The 21,618-nt window shown below is 41.3% G+C and overlaps 1 protein-coding gene across 2 annotated transcripts in view; it reads right to left on the reverse strand.

Annotated features, from left to right (window-relative positions):
- Positions 1-21,618, reverse strand: part of WWP2 (WW domain containing E3 ubiquitin protein ligase 2) — a 141,894-nt gene that overhangs the window by 39,380 nt on the left and 80,896 nt on the right. For both annotated transcript variants that reach the window (XM_082369814.1, XM_082369813.1), the window contains exon 8: positions 9,456-9,666. In XM_082369814.1, coding sequence (XP_082225940.1) covers positions 9,456-9,666 — 211 coding nt within the window. The remainder of the gene's footprint in view (positions 1-9,455; positions 9,667-21,618) is intronic.

The following is a 21,618-nucleotide window of genomic DNA, read 5'->3' on the forward strand; positions in this document are numbered from 1 at the left end:
ATGCAGGGGACACGGGTTCGAGCCCTGGTCTGGGAAGATCCCACATGCCACGGAGCAGCTAGGTCTGTGAGCCACAACTACTGAGCCTGCGCGTCTAGAGCCTGTGCTCCACAAGAGAGGCCGCGATAGTGAGAGGCCCGCGCACCCCGATGAAGAGTGGCCCCCGCTTGCTGCAACTAGAGAAAGCCCTCGCACAGAAATGAAGACCCAACACAGCCAAAAATAAATAAATAAATAGATAAATAAAAGATTACCATTTAAAAAAAAAGGTAAAGGATGAAAATCTCAATTCCATTATTAGGATGGCATCCAATCATTTCTCCCCTATGTTATCTGAAAGGAAATTGTCTGGTCACTTAACAGTGACCACACTTTTTTTTTTTTTTGGATGCACCACGCAGCTTACGGGACCCCGACCAGGGCCCTCGGCAGTGAAAGGACGGAGTTCTAACCACTGGACCGCCAGGGAATTCCCTGAACCACATTTTCTTGTGGAAGGTTTCCTAAAAGGTCTTCAGGAAATCAATTCTCAGTTACTTGCCGTTACAGTGTATATTCAACCATCCTGATCAACACACTTCTTGGTCAGATTCCCCTAAGTTTGGACAGAATCACAGTTTCACCAAGAGTCGGATTAAATTGGGAAGGAATTTAAAGCTGGACAATCCGAGGATTTCAGGCTAGTATCAGAGATGATATCACCACACTCACAAATTCTTAGTAAGAACATTATTAATTTGTATTATTTGTAATTTGTTAATAAATTTTATTAACAAAAGCACTGGGCATTAGTAAAGCTGACTCTCATTCAAAATACACTCTCTCCATCAGAAAACAAAGTCATGCCAGAACACTTATGCACCAATAAAGAAAAGATGCCTTGCTGGTTACTTGGACAAAAACTAAACTTCAGAAAAATACACTGAAAGTATTTAGGTATTCTTAAAGCTGCCTATGTAGAAGTTCAACTCCCCTCAGGCAAATATTACAGGGAATTCATATTTTCTTACTTCATGCTCTTATAATAAATTCTAACTCTGAACCAAATCCTATTCCCCAACCTCTGGCCACTTCCTGGGTGAACGGTAAGATTTATTTCCCCTGTAGGGACATTGGCAGACTGTTTTATGAGTCAAAAATCTGTGTGCAGCGGAACACATCTCCTACTCACTGTTTTCATTGCTTCAGTAGGTCCTCTGTAAACTGGGTAGGAAGTGTGTTAAACTCAGACCTTCCCCCAAGAACCCTTCTTGAAATACTGAGCTTTCCTTTAAATCCAAGCACACTAACCCCCTTTTTAAAACTATCAACAACCAGCACTTTATGCCCCTTAATCACAGGGGGGCACAGTAGTAGCTACAGAGGACTCTGAATTAAGGTCTGTTTTTCTTCTCTTTCTTCTTCACCCATCCCATTTTCTTTGCCTTGGAAAAGTCCCCAAAGCTCTTCAATGGAAGATGGCAACTGCTTTCGGGACTTCCCTGGTGGCCCAGTGGTAAAGAATCCGCCTTCCAATTCAGGGGACGTGGGTACGATCCCTGGTCAGGGAACTAAGATCCCACATGCCGTAGGGCAACTAAGCCTGTACGCCACAACTATTGAGCTCGCACGCCTCAATGAGAGAGCCCGCATGCCACAAACTACAGAGCCCATGCACCCTGGAGCCTGCGTGCTACAACTAGAGAGAGAAAACACACATGCCACAACTATAGAGAAGCCCGAGTGCTGCAACAAAGAGACCGTACCCCGCAATGAAAGATCCTGAGTGCCGCAACTAAGACCCAACACAGGCAAAAAAATAAAGAAAAAAAAAAGATATGCTCTCACAGACAGGCAAGACAATTCCTAGAGACGGTGTCTATTAAAAAAAATTTTTTTAACATTATTGCAGATTTTAAAAACTGTGCAGATAAGTTTGGCAATGAAGGGAAATAGGCACTCTTAAAAATAGTGAGGGACTTCCCTGGTGGTCCAGTGGCTAAGACGCCGAGCTCCCAATGCAGGGGGGGCCCAGGTTCGATCCCTGGTCAAGGAACTAGATCCCACATGCTGCAACTAAAGATCCTGCACGCCACAACTAAAGATCCCACGTGCTGCAACTAAGACCCGACGTAGCCAAATAAATAAATAAATAAATATTTTAAAAAAATAGTTAGTGGGAGCAAAAATGGGTATACTCTTTCCTAAGGGTAATTTGGCAACTCAGTCAAAAACCTTTCCTACATGAATACCCTTTAATTCAGCAACTCTGTTCCCAGGAAATATCCTAAGGAAATAATTATGTGTCAAAGATTTAGCTTTAAGTGCATCCATCACAGTACATTGCAGCATGTTACAGAAAAACTGGAAACAACCTAAATGCTCCAAAGTGGAGGATTAGTAAAATAAATTATGCTCATTCTATAATGGGTATTCCATCATTTAAAATATCATTGTGGATAATATAGATTTGTACAGATGTTTACAATATATTGGGTAACAAAAATAAGTGAAAAAATAACATGCATAAGACAATCAAAATTTTGTTTAAAAATTATAAAAATATACTATTTTTCATTAAATCTAAAATGCCACCAATTGTTAAGATTTTTAACATACCATCAAGAAAGAAAAAAATGCTGCCAATTAAACTATGACACTCCAATGTTTGTAAATCACATCTTGATTTTAAAGAAGTTAAATGTGAAATAACATGCATATCAGAATCTACAAAACATGGGGGCAGGGGGATCATGTATGCGTGTAAAATTTTTACAACATCAGAGAAAGGAAGTATTTCAGACAGACACAAAAGGCACGTGAAAAAGATGAACAGATTTGGCTATCTAAAAATTTGAACTCCTGTACAATAAAAAGCAACATAAAAAAGTGAAAAGACAAGCCACAGACTGGGAGAAAATATTTGCAATGCACATAATTGAGAGGGGATTAGTATCCAGCATATATTAAGAAATCCTGCAGATTAAAAAAGACAGATAGCAAACAGAAAAATGGATAAAAATATATGAATAGACAATTCACAAGAAAGGAAACTCAAGAACCAAATTAAAAAAACATGTAAGAAGAGGTTTTCAAATTAAAACCAGCAAGAGATACCCTTTCACACCAATCAGACTGGCCAACATGAAAAAAAATCTGACAATTCTAAGTTTTAGCAGGAATGCTATGCGTGCTCATGGGAGCATGAACTGGTGAGCTGACGCAAAAAGCAATCTGGGGCTTCCCTGGTGGCGCAGTGGTTGAGAGTCTGCCTGCTAATGCAGGGGACACGGGTTCGCGCCCTGGTCTGGGAAGATCCCACATGCCGCGGAGCAACTGGGCCCGTGAGCCACAACTACTGAGCCTGTGCGTCTGGAGCCTGTGCTCCGCAACAGGAGAGGCCACGATAGTGAGAGGCCCACGCACCGCGATGAAGAGTGGCCCCCGCTTGCCGCAACTACAGAAAGCCCTAGCACAGAAACGAAGACCCAACACAGCAATCAATCAATCAATCAATCAATCTTTAAAAAAATAAAAAACATTAAAAAAAAAAAAAAAAGCAATCTCATAGTGTCTACTAAAACTGAAGACGTTCATCTTCCTACAAAGAAGAAATCCTAGTTCCAGTACTTGCACTGAAGAAACGAACATGCACACAAAAAGGCATACACAGAAAAAACTTCATTGTAGCATTGTTTATAAAGGCAAAGATGTAATTATAATATAAATAAACACAAATATAAAATGTTATTTTTTATAATTTACATTTATATGATATAGAATATACACAGTAAATATAAATAAATTTTAATTATAACATAAATAAAATTTTACCTATTCATACAACAGAAGACCATATGGCAGTTTAAATGAATGTACCAAGTTCCATGTATCTCTGTATATAGGGAATGGGACCGGGGAGGGGTTCACAGGGACTTTCAACTTTATTGACAGTCTTCATCAAGAGGTTAAAAAACAGGGGGAAGGTTTATAGCAAATGCAGCATAATGCTAAAGGTTGATACGGCTGGGTAGGGGAGCCCACAGGTATTTCTTATATTACTTTCTATTCTTATCTGCATGCTTAAAATATTTTACAATTAGAAAATAAATTTTAAAAGCACATACCCTAAGACTGTCAAAAAATTTTGGTAGATGTGTGTTGACGTGTACATGTCTGTATATGTGGTCTTGGGCAAACTGCTTAAGGTTTCCTCATTTGCAAAATAAGGGTGAAAGTAGCTACTACACAGAGTGCTGTGAAGACCGAAATAACCCACGTATGAAACCTAGCGCTCCCCAGCACTCTGGAACCATTTAACACATGTTAACTCTCACCAATGATCAGGCAAAAAAATACACAAGGTGCATGAAAAGCACCAGTGGTCAAATCTAGGTGGGTGTGTGTTTGTTATTGCTGTTGTTCTACTTCTTTCTTCTACTTTTTTTTCTAAGTTTTCCAAAAAAAAAAAAAAAAACCTGTAAAAAATTGTGAGAGCTATTGAGAATGAAAATACTTATCCAGTCATTCAACAAACACTTCTCACTCCAGCTCCCTAGGAGCCAAATACTATGCTAAGTGCTGGGAATACAAAAACCCAATAATCCCAACTCCTGACGAGCTCTCAAGAAAGTGTAGTAAAAAATGAAAATTCCTAATTATACATGAATACATACATATAGCAGGGCGAGAACTTCTCACGGGCCAGCCCCAACAACAGTAGAATCTTTGGAAACAAGGCTTTTGTCCTGAGATGAGGAGGAGGAAGCCAGGAACATGTATTATCTGGCATTACCTAAGCATGTAACACTCCCTGCAGAGTCAAGAACTAAACCATACTACTTAGCAAAAAGGCACAGATTCTCCAGTATAATCCTTTAATCCTTTGCTACTGAAGTATGGTCCATGGCTCAAACTGTTACTATTCAGCAACCAGAAAAGTACAGAAGCTTCTAGATGTTTAGAAACTTTTGGACCAATTTGACATTGCCACAACATCCAAATATGTGATCTGTAGATCTGCCTCACTGAACAGAACAGAGGACAAAAGTAAAGGTTCATAAGAGATTGAAAAAAAAATTAAAACAGAACAAACAAAACCAGAAGAAAAAAAAAAAAAAACAAGGACTAGTTCTTCACAGACAGTTTCAGAAGCACTGCTTTAAAACTCCTTGGGTAAGGATCTTTGGCTAGCGCCAAAATTGAGTTTGGAATGAAATTCAATGGCAGCAGCTGGTTTATAACTTAGCAGAAAAGCTGCAAATTCCAATGTCTCTTAAAGTGTCTCTACAAAGAAAACATCAAAGAACTCTTACCAGGTTGTCATCCTTGATAGTGTGTCAAGGACCACCTGGAGAAAGGACCTCTGGGTCTCCATTACTGGGCCTGGGGGTAGGGGAAGATGGCAAATCAAACAGATCCAGAAATCACCCTCCTCAATTATTTCTACTCTGAGGCAGGAAACGGCCAGGGCAGCCAATGACTGCAAGAGGAGAGGGATGGTGTGAAGTGGCAGTGCTGAGGTAAGTCGGCAGAGTCCAAACACAACGGCCTCCCTTATGTAAGAAACCACAGCACAGCGCGGGCTGCCAGGGTGAAATAATGTGCCTCTGTGTGAGAGGGCCTGGGCGAGCTGCAGAGCCTGGGACGCACTTGGAGTTTATCTAAGCCATGTACACACGGTCTGTTAATGAGCATTTGGTCCCCAAAGTGGGCTCCCTGCTGATAAAAACCAGATGCAGGCCCAGCTGATCAAAGTGGCCTCCCTCCCCACTGCCCACTGCCTGGACCACTATCTCACCATGTCTCCCGAGCCTTCCTGGCACCCCCTCCTTTAACGGACATTTGCCAGCTGAAAACACCATGCCCTTCCAACTAGCTTCTTTCGTGCTAATTAAATTAAAAGGTAGGGAAAGCAGGAGGGTTTGGAGACGGGGAGAGAGAGGAAAGGGATAAAGGGTGTTCTATTTGGATTTATGTGGCCCAGTTTTTGGTGGCCTTCGGTCACTAAAACACACAGACGGACGTGACATCTTTATGTCCAGTCTCATCTGCTGCAAGTTTCAGAAAGGCAATGCAGCAACTGGAAAAATAAGCCCTTGGGATCCCCAAATGAACTGTGCCCGATCCCTCTGTAAAGGCGATTGAGAAGGTAAGGTTAGAAAGAGACAAAGTCAGCTGGATGCCATGAAAACGCAGTCTAGCATGGCTCAGAATGCCTTAGCAAAGGGGAGACATGGTCCACAGTGTCTCCCAGGGCGTGAGGACCCCTAGTGAGCAAGGAGGAGCATCCTGACCCTGTGAGAGATTCATACTTGAACCCAAAGCCAGACAACCTAGCCTAGTTAGTAACCCCTTAGGGTCTTGTTCTTGGGAAGAAAATGCAGTATTCCTGTCATAGTTCCTCTTTATTTGAGGCATCAAAGAAGCAGAAAACATTCATCCAGGTGGAGAAAAAAAAAAAAAGATGGCATTTAAATCGATTCATTAATTCACTACAAGTATGTCTTGGGGGCCGACTTTGTGCCAGGCTTCTTGCCATCTTGGCGTTTACAGCCCAGCAGGGCAGAGAGACGCAAAACACGCAATTACACGTGTGAGAAGTTGCAGTACACAGGGTGGTCTGACCTTGTCTACCGTGGATCGAGGAAGGATTCCCAGAGGAAGTGCTGATTAATCTGAGACTTGAAAATGGATAGAAAGTAATGGACAAAATGGTGAGGAAGGTTTCAGAAAGGGTAACCAGCATGGCAGAGGGTCCCAAATCCAGAGAAAGTGTGGTACATCTGTCAAACTAAAATAAGTTATGGCTACAGCTTAGAGAGCAAAGCAAAGAATGTCTTCCATGGAAGGCTTGAGGGGTAGATGAGGTCCTACAGTGCAGGGCTTTTTAGGTCTTATTAAGATTTGAGAATTTATCCCTGAAGACAATAGGAAGCCATTGCAGCATTCTAAGTGGTGAAATGTCATGCTCAGAGTTTTATTTAAAAAGGTTAAAAGTGGTCCCCTGACTCCTGAATGCAAGATACCAGAAATAACAAATATCATATATTAACGCATATACGTAGAATCTAGAAAAATGGTACAGATGCACCTATTTGCAAAGAAGAAATAGAGACACAGATGTAGAGAACAAACATACGGATACCAAGGGGGGAAAGGCAGGGGCAGGGTGAACTGGGAGATTGGGATTGACATATACACACTACTAGGTATAAAATAGATAACTAATGAGAAGCTGCTGTAGAGCACAGGGACCTCTACTCAATGCTCTGTGGTGACCTAAATGGGAAGGAAAGCCAAAAAAGAGGAGATATATGTATGCATATAGCTGATTCATTTTGCTATACTGCAGAAACTAGCACAACATTGTAAAGCATGTATACCCCAATTTTTAAAAAAATTTAAAAAATAAAAATAAAATAAAATAATTTCAGAAAATTAAAAAAAAAAAAAAAGATACCAGGAAAAGAGGAATAACTCATCTTGTCTGAATCTCCTAAACTTGTAAATAAGCTAGGGCGGGGACGGTAGGTCTGTGAATTGGAAGGCTCACAGTGGAAAGTGCGCCCTTTCTGGCTTGCTGTCACAGAGCCGAGAACTGAAAGCCTGCCATCCTCACCGCCACACACTCAGCAGTGCCGGTGGCAATCTCCAGGCCCTGAGACAGCCCGCAAAGTACCGGAGCTTCCAGTGGGCACCTGGAAGTCCATCTGGGCTGGAAAACTGGGTCTCGGTACCCTTCTCTGGACCACGATACGTGTTCAAGTGGGGAGGGGCGGGGTGGGGGGGGTAGGAGAACAGGCTTCTCTGAGCTGCTCAATCGCCAGACTCAGAATAAAGGGTGTTTTCAAGGCCTGGAGTTTTCCAGCTGCCTGGAAACAGGAAGAGCCCAATCCAGGAGAACAGTAACCCTCACACACGCCCTACATAAAGAGGCGTTGAGCCATTAGCCCTAATTGCCTGTGACTGACACCAGGAGTGAAGCCCGCCCTCCAGGCATTTGCTCAGTGGAAAGCAAACAAACAGCTCCTGGAGCACCCGGAGAAGCCATTTTCTCTCCTTTCTGCCAAAATGATTCTGCCCTGTTCCCCCCAAATTATATACAGATTTCAAATTATAAACCAAACAAAGGTCTTTCGAGTATTCCTTACCACGTAGGAAAGAGAAAAAAAAAAAGAACGCCTCTGTAGGGAGGAGTTACACACAAGCAATTGCTTATGAATCTTTTCACAAAATCAAAAACTTCACAAAAGACTTTTTGGAGCCACCTCTCAATACCCCCAATTCTCTCCAGGTTTGAGGTATTAAAAACTATTTGCAATATTTTTCACGTGTTCATTGTGTTTTATTAAGAAATATAAGTTAAGTTGTGTGCCAAATGCTGGGGATCGCAAATGCCTTCGGATTTAGGATTTTTTGCTTAAACAACGGGGTTTTCTAAAGTGGTTTAAGAACAATACAGAATGTTATACATCAAGCAAGAAACCATCCATCCTTCCCTTTTCCTCTGTGAATCACCCACGCACCACCACCACTGGCCAGACCATGGTGACTGTGGTGATATGGACATTGGTTTCCTCAGTACCAACTGATAACCAGGATGGGCATTGGGACCACAACGGGACTGGCCCTGAAAGTGAACAATAGTCCTGAGATAAGACTCTGTTTCCCAGTTCAGAACCATCTGTTCCTTTATGGTTCCTTCATACCCACTTAAAAAATATCATTCACCAGGTATAACACCCACCATTGGGTGAGGGCTTCATATACACTGGCTTATTTGAGTCCCTTAACTTCCTGGGGAGATAGATATGCATGATTATTACCTCCACCTTACCGAGATGGTAAGTCACGCAGGCAAAGTCATAAAGGGTTGAGTGGGCAGTTAAACCCAGATCTACTTGATTCCCAGGTCCATGCTTTTAATCTCCACTCGCTTTTGGCCTGCTGGGGCCGTCTTCTTGTCATCCAAGGCCTTCAGCATCAGATTTAATTCTGAACTAAAAGGTGGCTCCAAGAAAACCAGGAGCCCGCGCTAACGTCAGCCCCGGCCATGGGAATAACATACAGTAATATTCAGAGCCTGAAGTCCTCCATGGGCCGTTGAGATAAAATGCAAGGGAGAAAAGCTGTTTTCTAGGCAGGATCTACGCAAATCCAGTGATGCTGGAGGGCAAAATGAGCTCCTTGTTCCATAAAAGCCACATTCTTTGAGTCAAGCTGTGCATTTCAAGTCACGGTATAAGGTACCATTGATTCTGCCCTAGATGATTTAGATCCTTTTCAAGATTTATGCAGAACGAGCAGTTCTCCCACACCTCCCTTGTTCCTATGCATGGCAGCCTCCCCAGAGACTACTAGCCACCAGGTAATAAATAACCATGTTGTTTCTGCCCTCGTGAAGGAGCCTCAGTTTTTTTTTTATTTCAGGGGGTGGGGAGGGAGGTGCTGCTGTGGGACAGAAGGCTACTCACCCAGCAGGCAGAGCATCAGGGGCCTGGGCAGCCGCTGGGAGCTGCTGGGTGCCCGAAGTGCTGGCCTCCTCTCCTTCCTCCGGCGTGGCCGTGGCAGGGAGAGTCACGGTGGCGGGGTTGGGGACCGCACTCGATGCCGCAGCAGGCGGGGACGCCACAGCAACAGCGGAGGGTCCTTCGGGGTCAGTGGCTGCAGTGGGTTCATCATTCACTGAAAATACAGGAACCGTAGTTTAGAGATCAACTCAGCGTTGTGTTCACATTCACCAGGTTTCTAGCTTAACGTGGTAACACAGTACCTACAAGGTGACTGTACATGTTACCTGGTGACGGCAAAAAGTTTTACAGAACATAACTTTGGAAAGGACAGCAAGTCAGTGAGGGCCTGCCGGAAGAAAAGTGGGAGATGGAGCTGAAATAAATAGATTATTAAATATTACCTCTTTTATATAACTTCACTAAATATTTCTAATATGCCATGGTTACGTTTACAGCGATAAAAGAGGAGCAGGAAAAATAATGTACCAGGCAAGTGTGTTAGTGCTACGTGGAGCAAGGCCAAGGCCAAAAGCCAAGTTTATAGGGTTGTATACTTTTCTTTGTCACTTGTCTGCTAGGCACAAATAGCACCTTCCTTCAAAAAGCTCCATACACACTAAGAGGTAGAAAACTTCCAATAATGTGCTTGTTCTTTTAAAGACTCATGCTCAAAGTGGGGGGCAAGGATTAACACCCTAGACGGAAAAGATGGGGCTGTGAGAGAAGGGACTTGTCTCCAAGGTAACAACAGACAAAGAGACAGAAGTGAAATAAGCTGATTCCTGAGTCTCCTCATTTTTCCATTCCTTTGATGATCACTCATGTTCACAAGGATCCCAAGGCACTGCAATATCCTCTCACTCAGAAAGGGATCAAACATGGTTTCAAAGAATTAAAATTCTTTGAAAATGGATAAGCCATAAACAGAGAATTTTCTACATATGTGATTGCATATGTGTACATGTACACTAGAATTTCATAGGAAAATCCCTTGGTTTAGCCTCATCTTCCTAATTCAGAAACTCTTTTTGCGGTTCCCCCTAACAAATGGCTATCCAGATTGAACATTTCTTCTGACAAGCACCTTGTTACAGAGGTTTCCACTGTTGAACAGATGTAGCTGCCAGAAAGATTTTTCTTATGTTAAGCTGAATTCTACTAGATGGTTTTAGTCCCCACACCCCAAGCAATACAAAGTAAGTATCCGGCCACCCTGTTTCTCATTCACCCTCTCTATTCCAGTAAAAGGCCTACTATTTCTTTAATGTCTCTAGGTTACTCTCTTCTTATGACCTGGCTGCCCTCTTGTAGATATTTTCTTCTATTGCCTCCCATTTCTAAATAATGGTATCATGAACTGAACGTAATAAACGAGATACCATCAGACCAGCAGGGTCAGATTTCCAATATAAATGATATTAGTTATATTTATAGAACACCAGTATGTGCCAGCCAAAGTACACATTATTGCTTTTTGGATTATCTCATTTAAGCCTCATACACAAGCCCATTTTACAGTTGAGGAAGCTGAAGCTCGAAGAGGTTAAATAACCTGCCAAGGTCACAGGGCACCTAATTCACACCCCTGCTGTCTGCCTCCAGAGCCTGAACCCTCACTCACTACACTCTCCTTCTCCCTCTCTGCGCATCCTCTAATGCAGCCCGGGATTATAATAACTCAGAAGCAACCACATGAGCCTGTTGGCTAATGTGAGACTGGTGGTCAGCTGAAACTAAAATTTCTTCACATGAGATGATGCCAAGCTTGATCTTAACAAACAGCAAAGAGCCTAGGAACTACCTACGATTAATTTAAATAATCTGCTTTCTCTTCAGTATATGAAATATTGTCTGGCACACAGACTAAATTAGTTGTTTAATAAATGACTATATTTTATGCAACTGATGTTTCCCCAACATAAATGCAAGAATTTTTATTTATATTCCTAGTCTATCTCGGCTGAGTTAGTAAAACACAACAGATGGCAATTCTTTTTATGCAAATCTATAAATTTTACTCAATTCCAATGAAAAAACCATCATGACCTTTTTGAGAACTAAATAAATTCATTCTAAAATTTATAAGTAAAACTAAACACAGAAGAATAGCCATAAAAATTCTAGAGACGAAGAGTCTTGTGTGCATGGGGTGGGGGAGAGGGGAGGAGATAGTTTTCTAAGGTATTAATTAACCCATATTATAAAGCTACAACAACTAAAACAATGTGGCACTGATACATGAATAGGCAGATGTCGATTAAATAAACAAGATAGTTCAGAAACAGAATTAAATACACATTGGAATTAAGGAATTTAGTATATGACAAAGGTGACATTTTAAATTCCTGCAGAAAAGACAGACTATTCAGTAAACAGTACTGTGACAAGTGGGTAGTGTACTGGACAAAAACTGAGATATATTCCTACCTCACTCCTTACATCAAAATAAATTCCAGAGAGATCAGAGATTTTGACATAAAAAATGAAATCACAGAGGAACCAAAGAAAATGGAGGAGAACAGTTTTATAATCTCGAAGTGGAAAAGACAGAATCTAAAAGTCATAAAGTATTGATGAATTCAACTACATTAAGTTTTTTTTTAAATCTAAATGGCAAAAAACCACCATAAGCAAAATTAAAATCAAAAGAAAAACAACAAACTGGGAAAGATTATTATCAATTCATATTACAGACCAGTTGCTAATTTCTTTGATATGAAAAAAGCCTCTACAAAACAGTAAGAAAGGGACTTCCCTGGTGGCGCAGTGCTTAAGAACCCACCTACCAATGCAGGAGACACGGGTTCGAGCTCTGGTCCAGGAAGATCCCACATGCCGTGGAGCAACTGAGCCCGTGTGCCACAACTACTGAGCCTGCGCTCTACAGCCCACCAGCCACAACTACTGAGCCCACGTGTCACAACTACTGAAGCCCACGCGCCTAGAGCCCATGCTCCGCAACAAGAGAAGCCACTGCAATGAGAAGCCCGCGCACCGCGACAAAGAGTAGCCCCCCTCGCTGCAGCTAGAGAAAGCCCATACAGCAATGAAAACCCAACGCAGCCAAAAATAAATAAATTAAAAATTAAAAAAAAAAAAAAACACAGTAAGAAAAAGACCAAAAATATGCAGAGACACTTCACAGTTAAGGAAATACAAATTACCCCTAAACATACGAAAAGATGCTCAACCTCAATTATGAGACAAAAAATGCAATTTAAGACTATAATGAAATGTCATTTTTTAACCTATCACACTAGCAAGAGTGAAAAATATTCAACCACACTGATAAGAATGTAAGAAAAACTGGATTTTCACATACTGCTGGTAGGAGGAGAAACTGCTAGAACCTCTGTGGAGTGCAGCTGGGCAATACCAAAAATTTAAATACAATAATTGGGAGGTGGGGGGAAGCTTGGGTGGGTACAGAGAAGAGAGGTTGGGGGGCCTACAGGTGAAATTAAAATGGCCATGAGTCAGTAACAGTCAAAGCTGGGTGATGGGTTCATTGTAATATTCCTTTATACTTTTGTACATATTCAATGTCTGTGGCACAGATGGAGTGTGTACTCCCATCAGGAGAGGCACATAATGTCTGGTCATTTCTCTTTTACAATGTTAGCAGCCACTGATGATTATTGCCTAAATCCACTAACTGGTAAAGAACCGAAAAATAGTAATATTCTAATTCTATCACACCTCTAAAGAGAAATTTCCCCTATCAACTATCTGGTTACCTTGAGGTTCAGTTTGTAAAGAAAAGGCAAGAGAATTGCTTGAGTCTTTCCTTTCATTTACCAGTTTTCAGAAGAATGAGTTGATACTCTCATGTCCTCCAAAAACAAACAGTGAAATTTTGCTCTGCTTAAAAATCATTATGAGTTCTTGGATTTAAATATATTTAAAGCATTTCAATCTTTTGTGATTATTGTTCTTATTGAAACTAAAATTGTCCCCATCTTTGGCTGGGGTTAGCACAAGAGGGAAGGGCCAAAGATCTTCAAGTTGGCTTCAAGTTCTTTGGAAAAAATTCTAAGATAATTAATAAGTGGGAAAGTGCAGAACACCATATATATTGTGCTACCATTTGTGTGTGTATGTTCAAAGAATATGCTTGTATATTCAAAGAATATCTTGGAAAGAATCATATGAAACACAACAGTGACTGCCTCTGGGGAGGGAAGGGGAAGCTGGAAGACCAGAATAGGAAGGAGACTTTCTTTACACTGTTTAAGCTTTTATACCTTTAAAGTGTTGACAACATATATGTGCTGCCTATTAAAAAATTTTTTATGAAATTGTCAACCAGGAAAAGAACAAAACCAGAGCCCTGCAGCGTGCCAGTGGAAAAGGCCGCCTAGTCAATACTATTTGGATCTGACCGTTCATGCTGCTGCAAATCTAGTTAGAAGGGTTCCCACCAGGACTGCATCTGTCCACAGAGCTATCCGAGAGCCTTTGATTCACCAGAGTAGTTCATCTGTTTAAGAGCTTTGTGGTATCTCGAGTTTAGATTTGGAAACAGAATGTGAAAGCCAGATATCCTAGCATTGAAACTTTATGTGTCCATGCTTATACTCTCTGCTCTCAAAGACTCTGTATGTGTGTGTGTACGGGCAGACCTCAGAGATATTGCAGGTTTGGTTCCAGACCACCACAATAAAGCAAATATCGCAATAAAGCAAGTTTTTTGGTTTTCTAGTGCATGTAAGTTTTGTTTACACTATATTGCAGTCTATTAAGTGTACAATAATAGCATGATATCTTAAAATACAATGTATACTTTATATTTTATTGCTAAAATGCTAACCATCATCTGAGTGAGTCGTAATCTTTTTGCTGGTGGAGGGTTTGAGATATTGCAAGAACTGGGGAATTCTATGGTGGTCCAGTGGTAAGGACTCCGCACTTTCACTGCCGAGGGCCCAGGTTCAATCCCTGGTCAGGGAACTAAGGTCCCACAAGGCACACGGCATGACAAAAAAAAAAAGAACAGAAACATTGCAAGAGTTACCAAAATATGACACAGAGACACGAAGTGAGCAAATGCTACTGGAATAATGGTGCCGGCAGATTTGCTTGATGCAGGGTTGCCACAAACCTTCAATTTGTAAAAAAAAAAAAAAAAAAGAAGAAGAAAAAATGTAATATCTGTGAAGCACACTAAAGCAAAGAGAGATAAAACAAAGGTGTGCCTGTATATACACACATGTTCTTAGAACATAAGGGCTTGAAACCTCAGAAGTTAAATCCAAACCATCGCAGCTTACAGTCAGAAGAAACCAAAGTTCAGATAATTCAGTTACTGCGCCATGGTCACCCTGGTAAAACAGTGACAGAGCGCCGCACTTGAGCCATGACTTCAAGTAGAGAGAAAAACTGGATTGACATAGACGAGGAGTTATAATTTCATCGTGCCTTAGAAAATTGCTGTATTTTACATTTAAGCTCTATTCAGTATAGCCAGTGTTCTCTATTAATCCTAATTATTTGATGTACACAACTTATCTCCCCCAAAAGACAGCATCCTTTTTGAGAATGAGGGCAAATTTGTTTTCCTTCATTTTTTGCTACTTCCATTCTCTACCTACTACATTCTTGTCTCCACCCCTTTGCACACTTCAGCCCTCCTTCCCTAGAGGCTCTCCCCACCACTTCAGCCCAGACGGATCCCTTTGCAGAGCCCACAGCACCTGTGGTCTTGGCTACTCAACCACGTAGCCCCTGTGACATCTGCTGTGTTGGTATTTGGCTGACTGGGGCTTTTCAGCTTCTTCCCCTGAAACAGACTATAGGGCAGAGGCCTTATTTCATACTTTTTCACACTGTCATAGCGCTTAGCAAAATGGCATTCGATAAATATTCATTGAATAAATACTTGTTTAATAGGCCTAATAATCTAGCAAAAGATATCTGAAATAAAACCGCCTCACATTTGGGTAACACTATCACTTGCAAAGCAGGTTCTTTTTAAATTTTTTAAATTTTGGAATAGTTTAAAATTTACAGAAAAGTTACAAAGATAGTACAAAGATAGCATGCCTTTCATCCATGGCCTTCATCCATGCTATTACTACTTTGCTGAACTATGGCACATTTGTCAAAACTAAAAAGATAACATTAGTATATTACTATTAATTAAATTCTAGACTTTATTTGGATTTCACCAGGTTTTCCACTAATGTCCTTTTACTATTCCAAGATCCAATCCAGGATCCCGTGCTGCTTTTCACAAGTTCATTCTCATTAGCTCATTTATCTTCCTAATAACCCCATGAGGAAGGTAGTATTATTCCCATTTTACTGAAGGTAAAACTGAGGTTCCCAGAGGTACCACTCAGAGAGGTGCCAAGCAAGTAGCAGAACCAGCACTCAAATCCAGAAGACTATTAAACAAAAACAATGGAAGGAGGTGGGAGGAGGAGAAATGAAGATGGCTTAGATGGCTTTCCTGTGTGGGAAAGAAAAGCTGGGTACCAAGATGAGAGGGTAAATGGGGTAAGGAGGTAAAATGGCTGATTTCTGCAACTGTGGGTATTTCACAAGGTTCCCTCTGTGATGTTGGTTAAACATTCTAACTTTCTGAATCAGATATTCATTCAGGACTAAGACATACTCTAGTCACAGTTGGCCAAAAAAAGATCAGGAATTGGAAATTCTTTTTCTTAATCCTAGACAGGCTGCCAGCTCACTGTGTGTTCCAAGATCTTTAGGTGTGTGTGTGGTGTAGCACAGACTCTCACTGGACACACAGGTCTTTTCAGCCCCCTCACTCGGGCATGGAGAAGGCGACTGCCAACAATGGAAGCTTTTTAAACTGAAGATCAGCTCGTAACATATGATACATGGTAAAGCAGTCAGTATCTCTCATCCGTGAAACCCAAGCAATGCCTTCCAATGCAATCGATCAACTCAGCTCTTCAAGGGAGCGGACCAAAACTAGAAAAATATTTCATAATTAGCATGACACAGGGTGGGTGAGGATTATATTTTAAAAAGCAATTAACTTAGATGGAAAAAAGAAGAAAAACTTAAAAATGGATAAAGCCATACCATGTCACCTGATGGGAAAGTTCAATCTTTCCTTGGTCAATATGTAGATTCATACAGTTTCCACTTACATTCCACCACGCTTCTAAGCATTCAAAGTCTGAAATTTGTTTTGAAAATGTATAAACTATCAAAAAATATCATGGAGAAAAAGCAATAAGGTGGGACTAGCCCTTCCAGACATTAGAAAAACATCCTATAACATGTCGATAATCAAAATCACACAAGACTGGCTCAAAACCAGAAATAAATGGGATAAGTAAAGAGTCCAGAAATGAATACTCACTGCGTATAAGAATACAGTAAGTGATAAACACTGAGTAAAACCACAGAAAGAAAAAAAGTAATGAATGTTTACAGGATAATAGGACCCTGCTATAGAGAAAAATTGAAACCCAGCTTTCATTATATTTATGTATGTATAGATACAGATAAACCAGTATAATTTCCAGTGGGATATTTTTAACATGAAAAAAAAGTAAAGCAGAAAATATTTATTCCATCTAGAGACAAGAGAGAATCTTTTCACTACTGAAGCAAAAGTTAAAATTACAAATATTTAAAAAATGCTCAGGGACAATTTTTTTTAAGTTTTTAACTCCTTTGCTACAAAAACCACAGAAAATGAGATAAAAGGCAAAACAATGATATAGGGGGAAAACTTATAATCATACAAATAATAGATAAAACTTGTACCTAGATACTTCACACCCATTAGGACGGCTAGTATGGGAAAAAAAACCAAAACAAAACAAAACAAAAAAAAACAGAAAAAAACAAGTGTTGGCAAGGATGTTAAAAAATCGGAATGCTCATTCACTGCTGGTGGGAAAAGACAGTACAGCTGTTCTGGAAAACAGTTCAAGGGTTCCTCAAACACTAAACATAGAATTACCCTATGACCCATCAACTCTACTCCAAGGTATACAGCCAAAAGAATTGAAAGAACAGACTCAAACAGATACTTGGACACCCATGTTCACAGCAGCATTCACAATAGCCAAGGAGTGGACACAACCCAAATGTCTATCAACAGATGAATGGATAAATTAAACATGGTTAAAAAAAAAAAAAATTAAACATGGTAAAAACATACAACAGAATATTATTCAGCCTGAAAAAGGAATGAAACCCTGACACATGCTACAACGTGGATGAATCTTGAAAACATTATGCTAAGTGAAATAAGCCAGAGACAAAAGGTACCTAGAATAAGCAAATTCATACAGACATAAAGTAGAACGAAGGTTACCAGAGGCTGGGGCTGGGGGGTAGGAGGAAGGGAGAATGTTTTTGTGTAAAAGGTACAGAGTTTCAGTTTGGGATGATGAAAAGGTTCTGGAAATGGATAGCGGTAAAGTTGCACAACACTGTGAATGTACTCAATGCTACTGAATTATACACTTAAAAATGGTTTATATGGTAAATTTTATGTTATGAGCATTTTACCACAATTTTATTAAAAACCTGTACTTAGACTATATAAATCTCTAAAATAAATGTCTATAACTCCATGAGACAAATAACTGAACACCATGAAAAAAGTCGCTTAAGAGAAAAGCAACTGATAATTGTAGAAATGCAATGAGGTAAAACGATAAGGTGGCACCCAATACCTGTTAGCAAAATGACAAACCAGTATTTACAAGGTCAAGGGAAAAATAAACCTCATATGCCATGAGGAAAATTTTACAGTGCCCTGGGATGTATGATTATTTCAAACCTTTTGGAAGGCCATCTGGTAACACACTTTAGATTTTAAAAATTCGCATCCTTTGACTCAAGAGCTCCATTCTGGAAGAAACAAAGTTGTGTGCAAAGATGTTTACATCAGGATTTTGTTTTACAAAAGGGAAATACACAAGGACTGCAAAATGGTTATATGAGTTATGGCATATTAACTGTGAAACCGTATGAGGCCACTAAAAAAAGGTAAACAAGAAGACCGCTGATACATGGACACGTGTAACAAAAATAATGAAATGGAAAAAAGAATATCTATCCACGCTGCATAATTATAACCACATGAAATTATTCGTAGAGACAAAAGCTAACTTTGAGAGCTTACTATGTCCCAGGCACTGTGCTAGACATGCTACATGTTTTATATAATTTATTCCTTATAACAACGCTATGAGATATATAATCTTGTCCTGATTTTATTAATGAGAAAACTAAGGCCCAACTAGTCCCTGGGTCTTACACACATGCTATACACCGGGGGCAGAATCTGACTGCAGTCAGTGTGACTCCCCACCTTACATGCATGGAAATCACATTTAAGGGAGGAGTGAGTGAGAGATGTAATTTTTTTTGGGGGGGGGGGGGTAAAGTTTTCAAGAAAAAATTAGAAAGTAAATCATTGCACACAAGTCTCAATAAAGTGCTATACCATTAGCCTAGCCCTTGATTCCACCACTTCTAAAACTCAGAAATATTATATTTATACAGACAGACCGCCATTCACTTTCTTTTTATAAAAACAGATACTTTACAGTTGTGACGTGAAAAAAACACCTGGAAGTCAGCTCCGTCTTTGCCCCAAATGTCTTTTTCATGCATAGCTGCAGAGTACAGCCAAAAAGGCTTGCTAAATAAATCCTGTACGTCGCTGGAAACGTTTCCTGGAAGCACGGCTCTCTACCACCACCATTCTGGAACTGGTCCTCGCAGTTCGAACAGCGGTACATGCAGGTGTCCATATCCCTGTACGTCCACACAGGGACGGAGATGTCCTCAATCAGAGCCTCAACCCGCTTCTAGTTTTACGCTACCAAAGAGGGGGGCTTCTGTCTGCTCCCCAAAGGAAAGGTGAGATCTTTCTGTATCCCTTGGATAGACATTAAAAAGCCTACAAAGTCCAGGCTGGCTGTGAGCCAAATGTGAACCGTCATCAGAGCAGAAAGGAGAGAATCAAGATAGGGGCCAAGGCCTCAGTATTTTAACAGGCAGAAATCCCTAACATGTAACGACTGTCCTTCACAGACAGGTTTGGGAACAGTTTGGGCATTCAGACACAGCACCATAAAACATCTCCAAGGCAGCTTGGGGTTACAGATATTTGGCTTTCGGAAGACGCGGCTGGCACGTGCCTCGTCTGCTGAAATACATAATATTCCTGGAGATAAGGACAATACACAAAGGTACCTAAAAATAAGAGTAGGGGAAACACAGACCTGTTTAAATGTCCAAGGAGAGTTACTCAAAGACCATCACCACAGAAAGGCAACTTACCCATAGGTGGTTTTTTTTGGGGGGGGGGCGTGGTTTTTTGTTTTTTGGGGGGTTTTTTTGGCTGTGCCGCATGGCATGTGGGATCCTAGTTCCCAAACCCGGGATCGAAGCCACGCCCCCTGCACTGGAGGCGTGCAGTCCCAACCACAGGACAACCCGGCAAGTCCTACCCACAGTTTTTGTAAGACAAGCAGAGATGGCTGAGGGAGACCAGCATCACAATAATGGAGGCCCCTGGAAGAACAAAGTGGCTGGTATCACGCCTGTGGCATCCAGGAAACAACGGGTTCCAAAGCCAGTTCCCCTTGCCCGTTTGTGAACACCGGCCCTCATCTATGAGTGACTTTTTTTTTTCATCACGCCACATGGCTTGTGGAATCTTAGTTCCCAGACCAGGGGTTTAACCTGGGCCCTGGCAGTGAAAGAGCCGAGTCCTAACCACTGGACCACCAGGGAATTTCCACAAGTGACTTATTTGCTTAAGAGAAACATGTTTACTGGTGCTCACGGAGCTGCATACAGTATTCTGTAACGCAGTCCACGGCCACCACCTCGCCGTCCCCACCACACAAACGGGAAGCCAGGCCACCCCTGGTTTCTGTAACTGGCAGTTCCAGCACTTGGACACAGTGGTTGGCAAAGGAGCACCGGGCAGGCTGAGACGGCTACCGCTATGCTCCTCACCTCCAGCTCATCCTCGTCCTCAAGGCTCGGGGCGAGCTAGTTAACTCAATTCCTGTGGGCAGGTCCCAAACTCCAAGGAGAAAGTCAGGCCACTGCACACACACAGTGAGCCTTGCAGGACACAGGCCACTCCACCCTGCAGTCTGCTGCAGACAACAGTATAGCCGAGCGCCCTTAGCTATCAAAGGGGCTCTGCAGCCCTCATGCGCTGCTGCGAGAGAACTAAAAGTCATTAGAAAGTAATCCCAATCGACTTCTCCTGCTCAATAAGTTTGTCACACAAAGGGCAGGAACAGTGCCATGGTAACGCTTATGTGAAGAAGCTTTGCTGCTCTGAACTTCCCGTCCTTCCTGCCATACCTCTGCTATCACAAGCATCTACAAAATTATTTCAGTGTCTCTTACTGATTTAAACACCTGCATTTCCCCCACCTACAGCTTATCAAAGCAAACGCCCGAGTCCCTTCCCAACTGCCCCAAATTCAGACAAATTACCAAATGACCAGCAGTCACCAAAGATATGACAATCTTCAAGATGTTTAGGGAAAAAACCTGTTTTTTTGTCCTTTCCCCTTTTTAATTCAACACTGTCCGGATGAGACAGAAGGAAAGCATGACAAAAATGGATTTGTTCTGAAATAGGTCCTTCTCTTCCCACTTATGGGGAAGCAGGATCAAGTGCAGAGAAGTTCCATGTGGATGTGGAAGCGCTATCTACTCTCAAATGGAACAAATACTCTCAATGGAACAGCCACAGGAGGCCCCCCAGTGGCAGCTGGGCTTTGCTCCTGGTCCGGCATCCCAACCCACTCAACAGTGCCGCCATCTTCTCTAAGCCAGCTCTTCACAACAATACTTAGCCTTCTTTCTCCCTAGTCTGATTATTCCCGTAAATTAAGGAAATGAAAAAACGTGTCATGTGTAAGTAAGATATCGCCCCGCTCGCAAAGAAATCCAATGTTGATAAGAAATGAGTTTAACACTCTTGCACTGTTGGTGGGAATGTAAATTGATACAGCCACTATGGAGAACAGTATGGAGGTTCCTTAAAAAACTAAAAATAGAACTACCATACGACCCAGCAATCCCACTACTGGGCATATACCCTGAGAAAACCATAATTCAAAAAGAGTCATGTACCAAAATGTTCATTGCA

This window comes from Balaenoptera borealis, assembly GCF_965194805.1.
Source record: "Balaenoptera borealis genome assembly, chromosome: 19".
Taxonomy (NCBI): domain Eukaryota; kingdom Metazoa; phylum Chordata; class Mammalia; order Artiodactyla; family Balaenopteridae; genus Balaenoptera; species Balaenoptera borealis.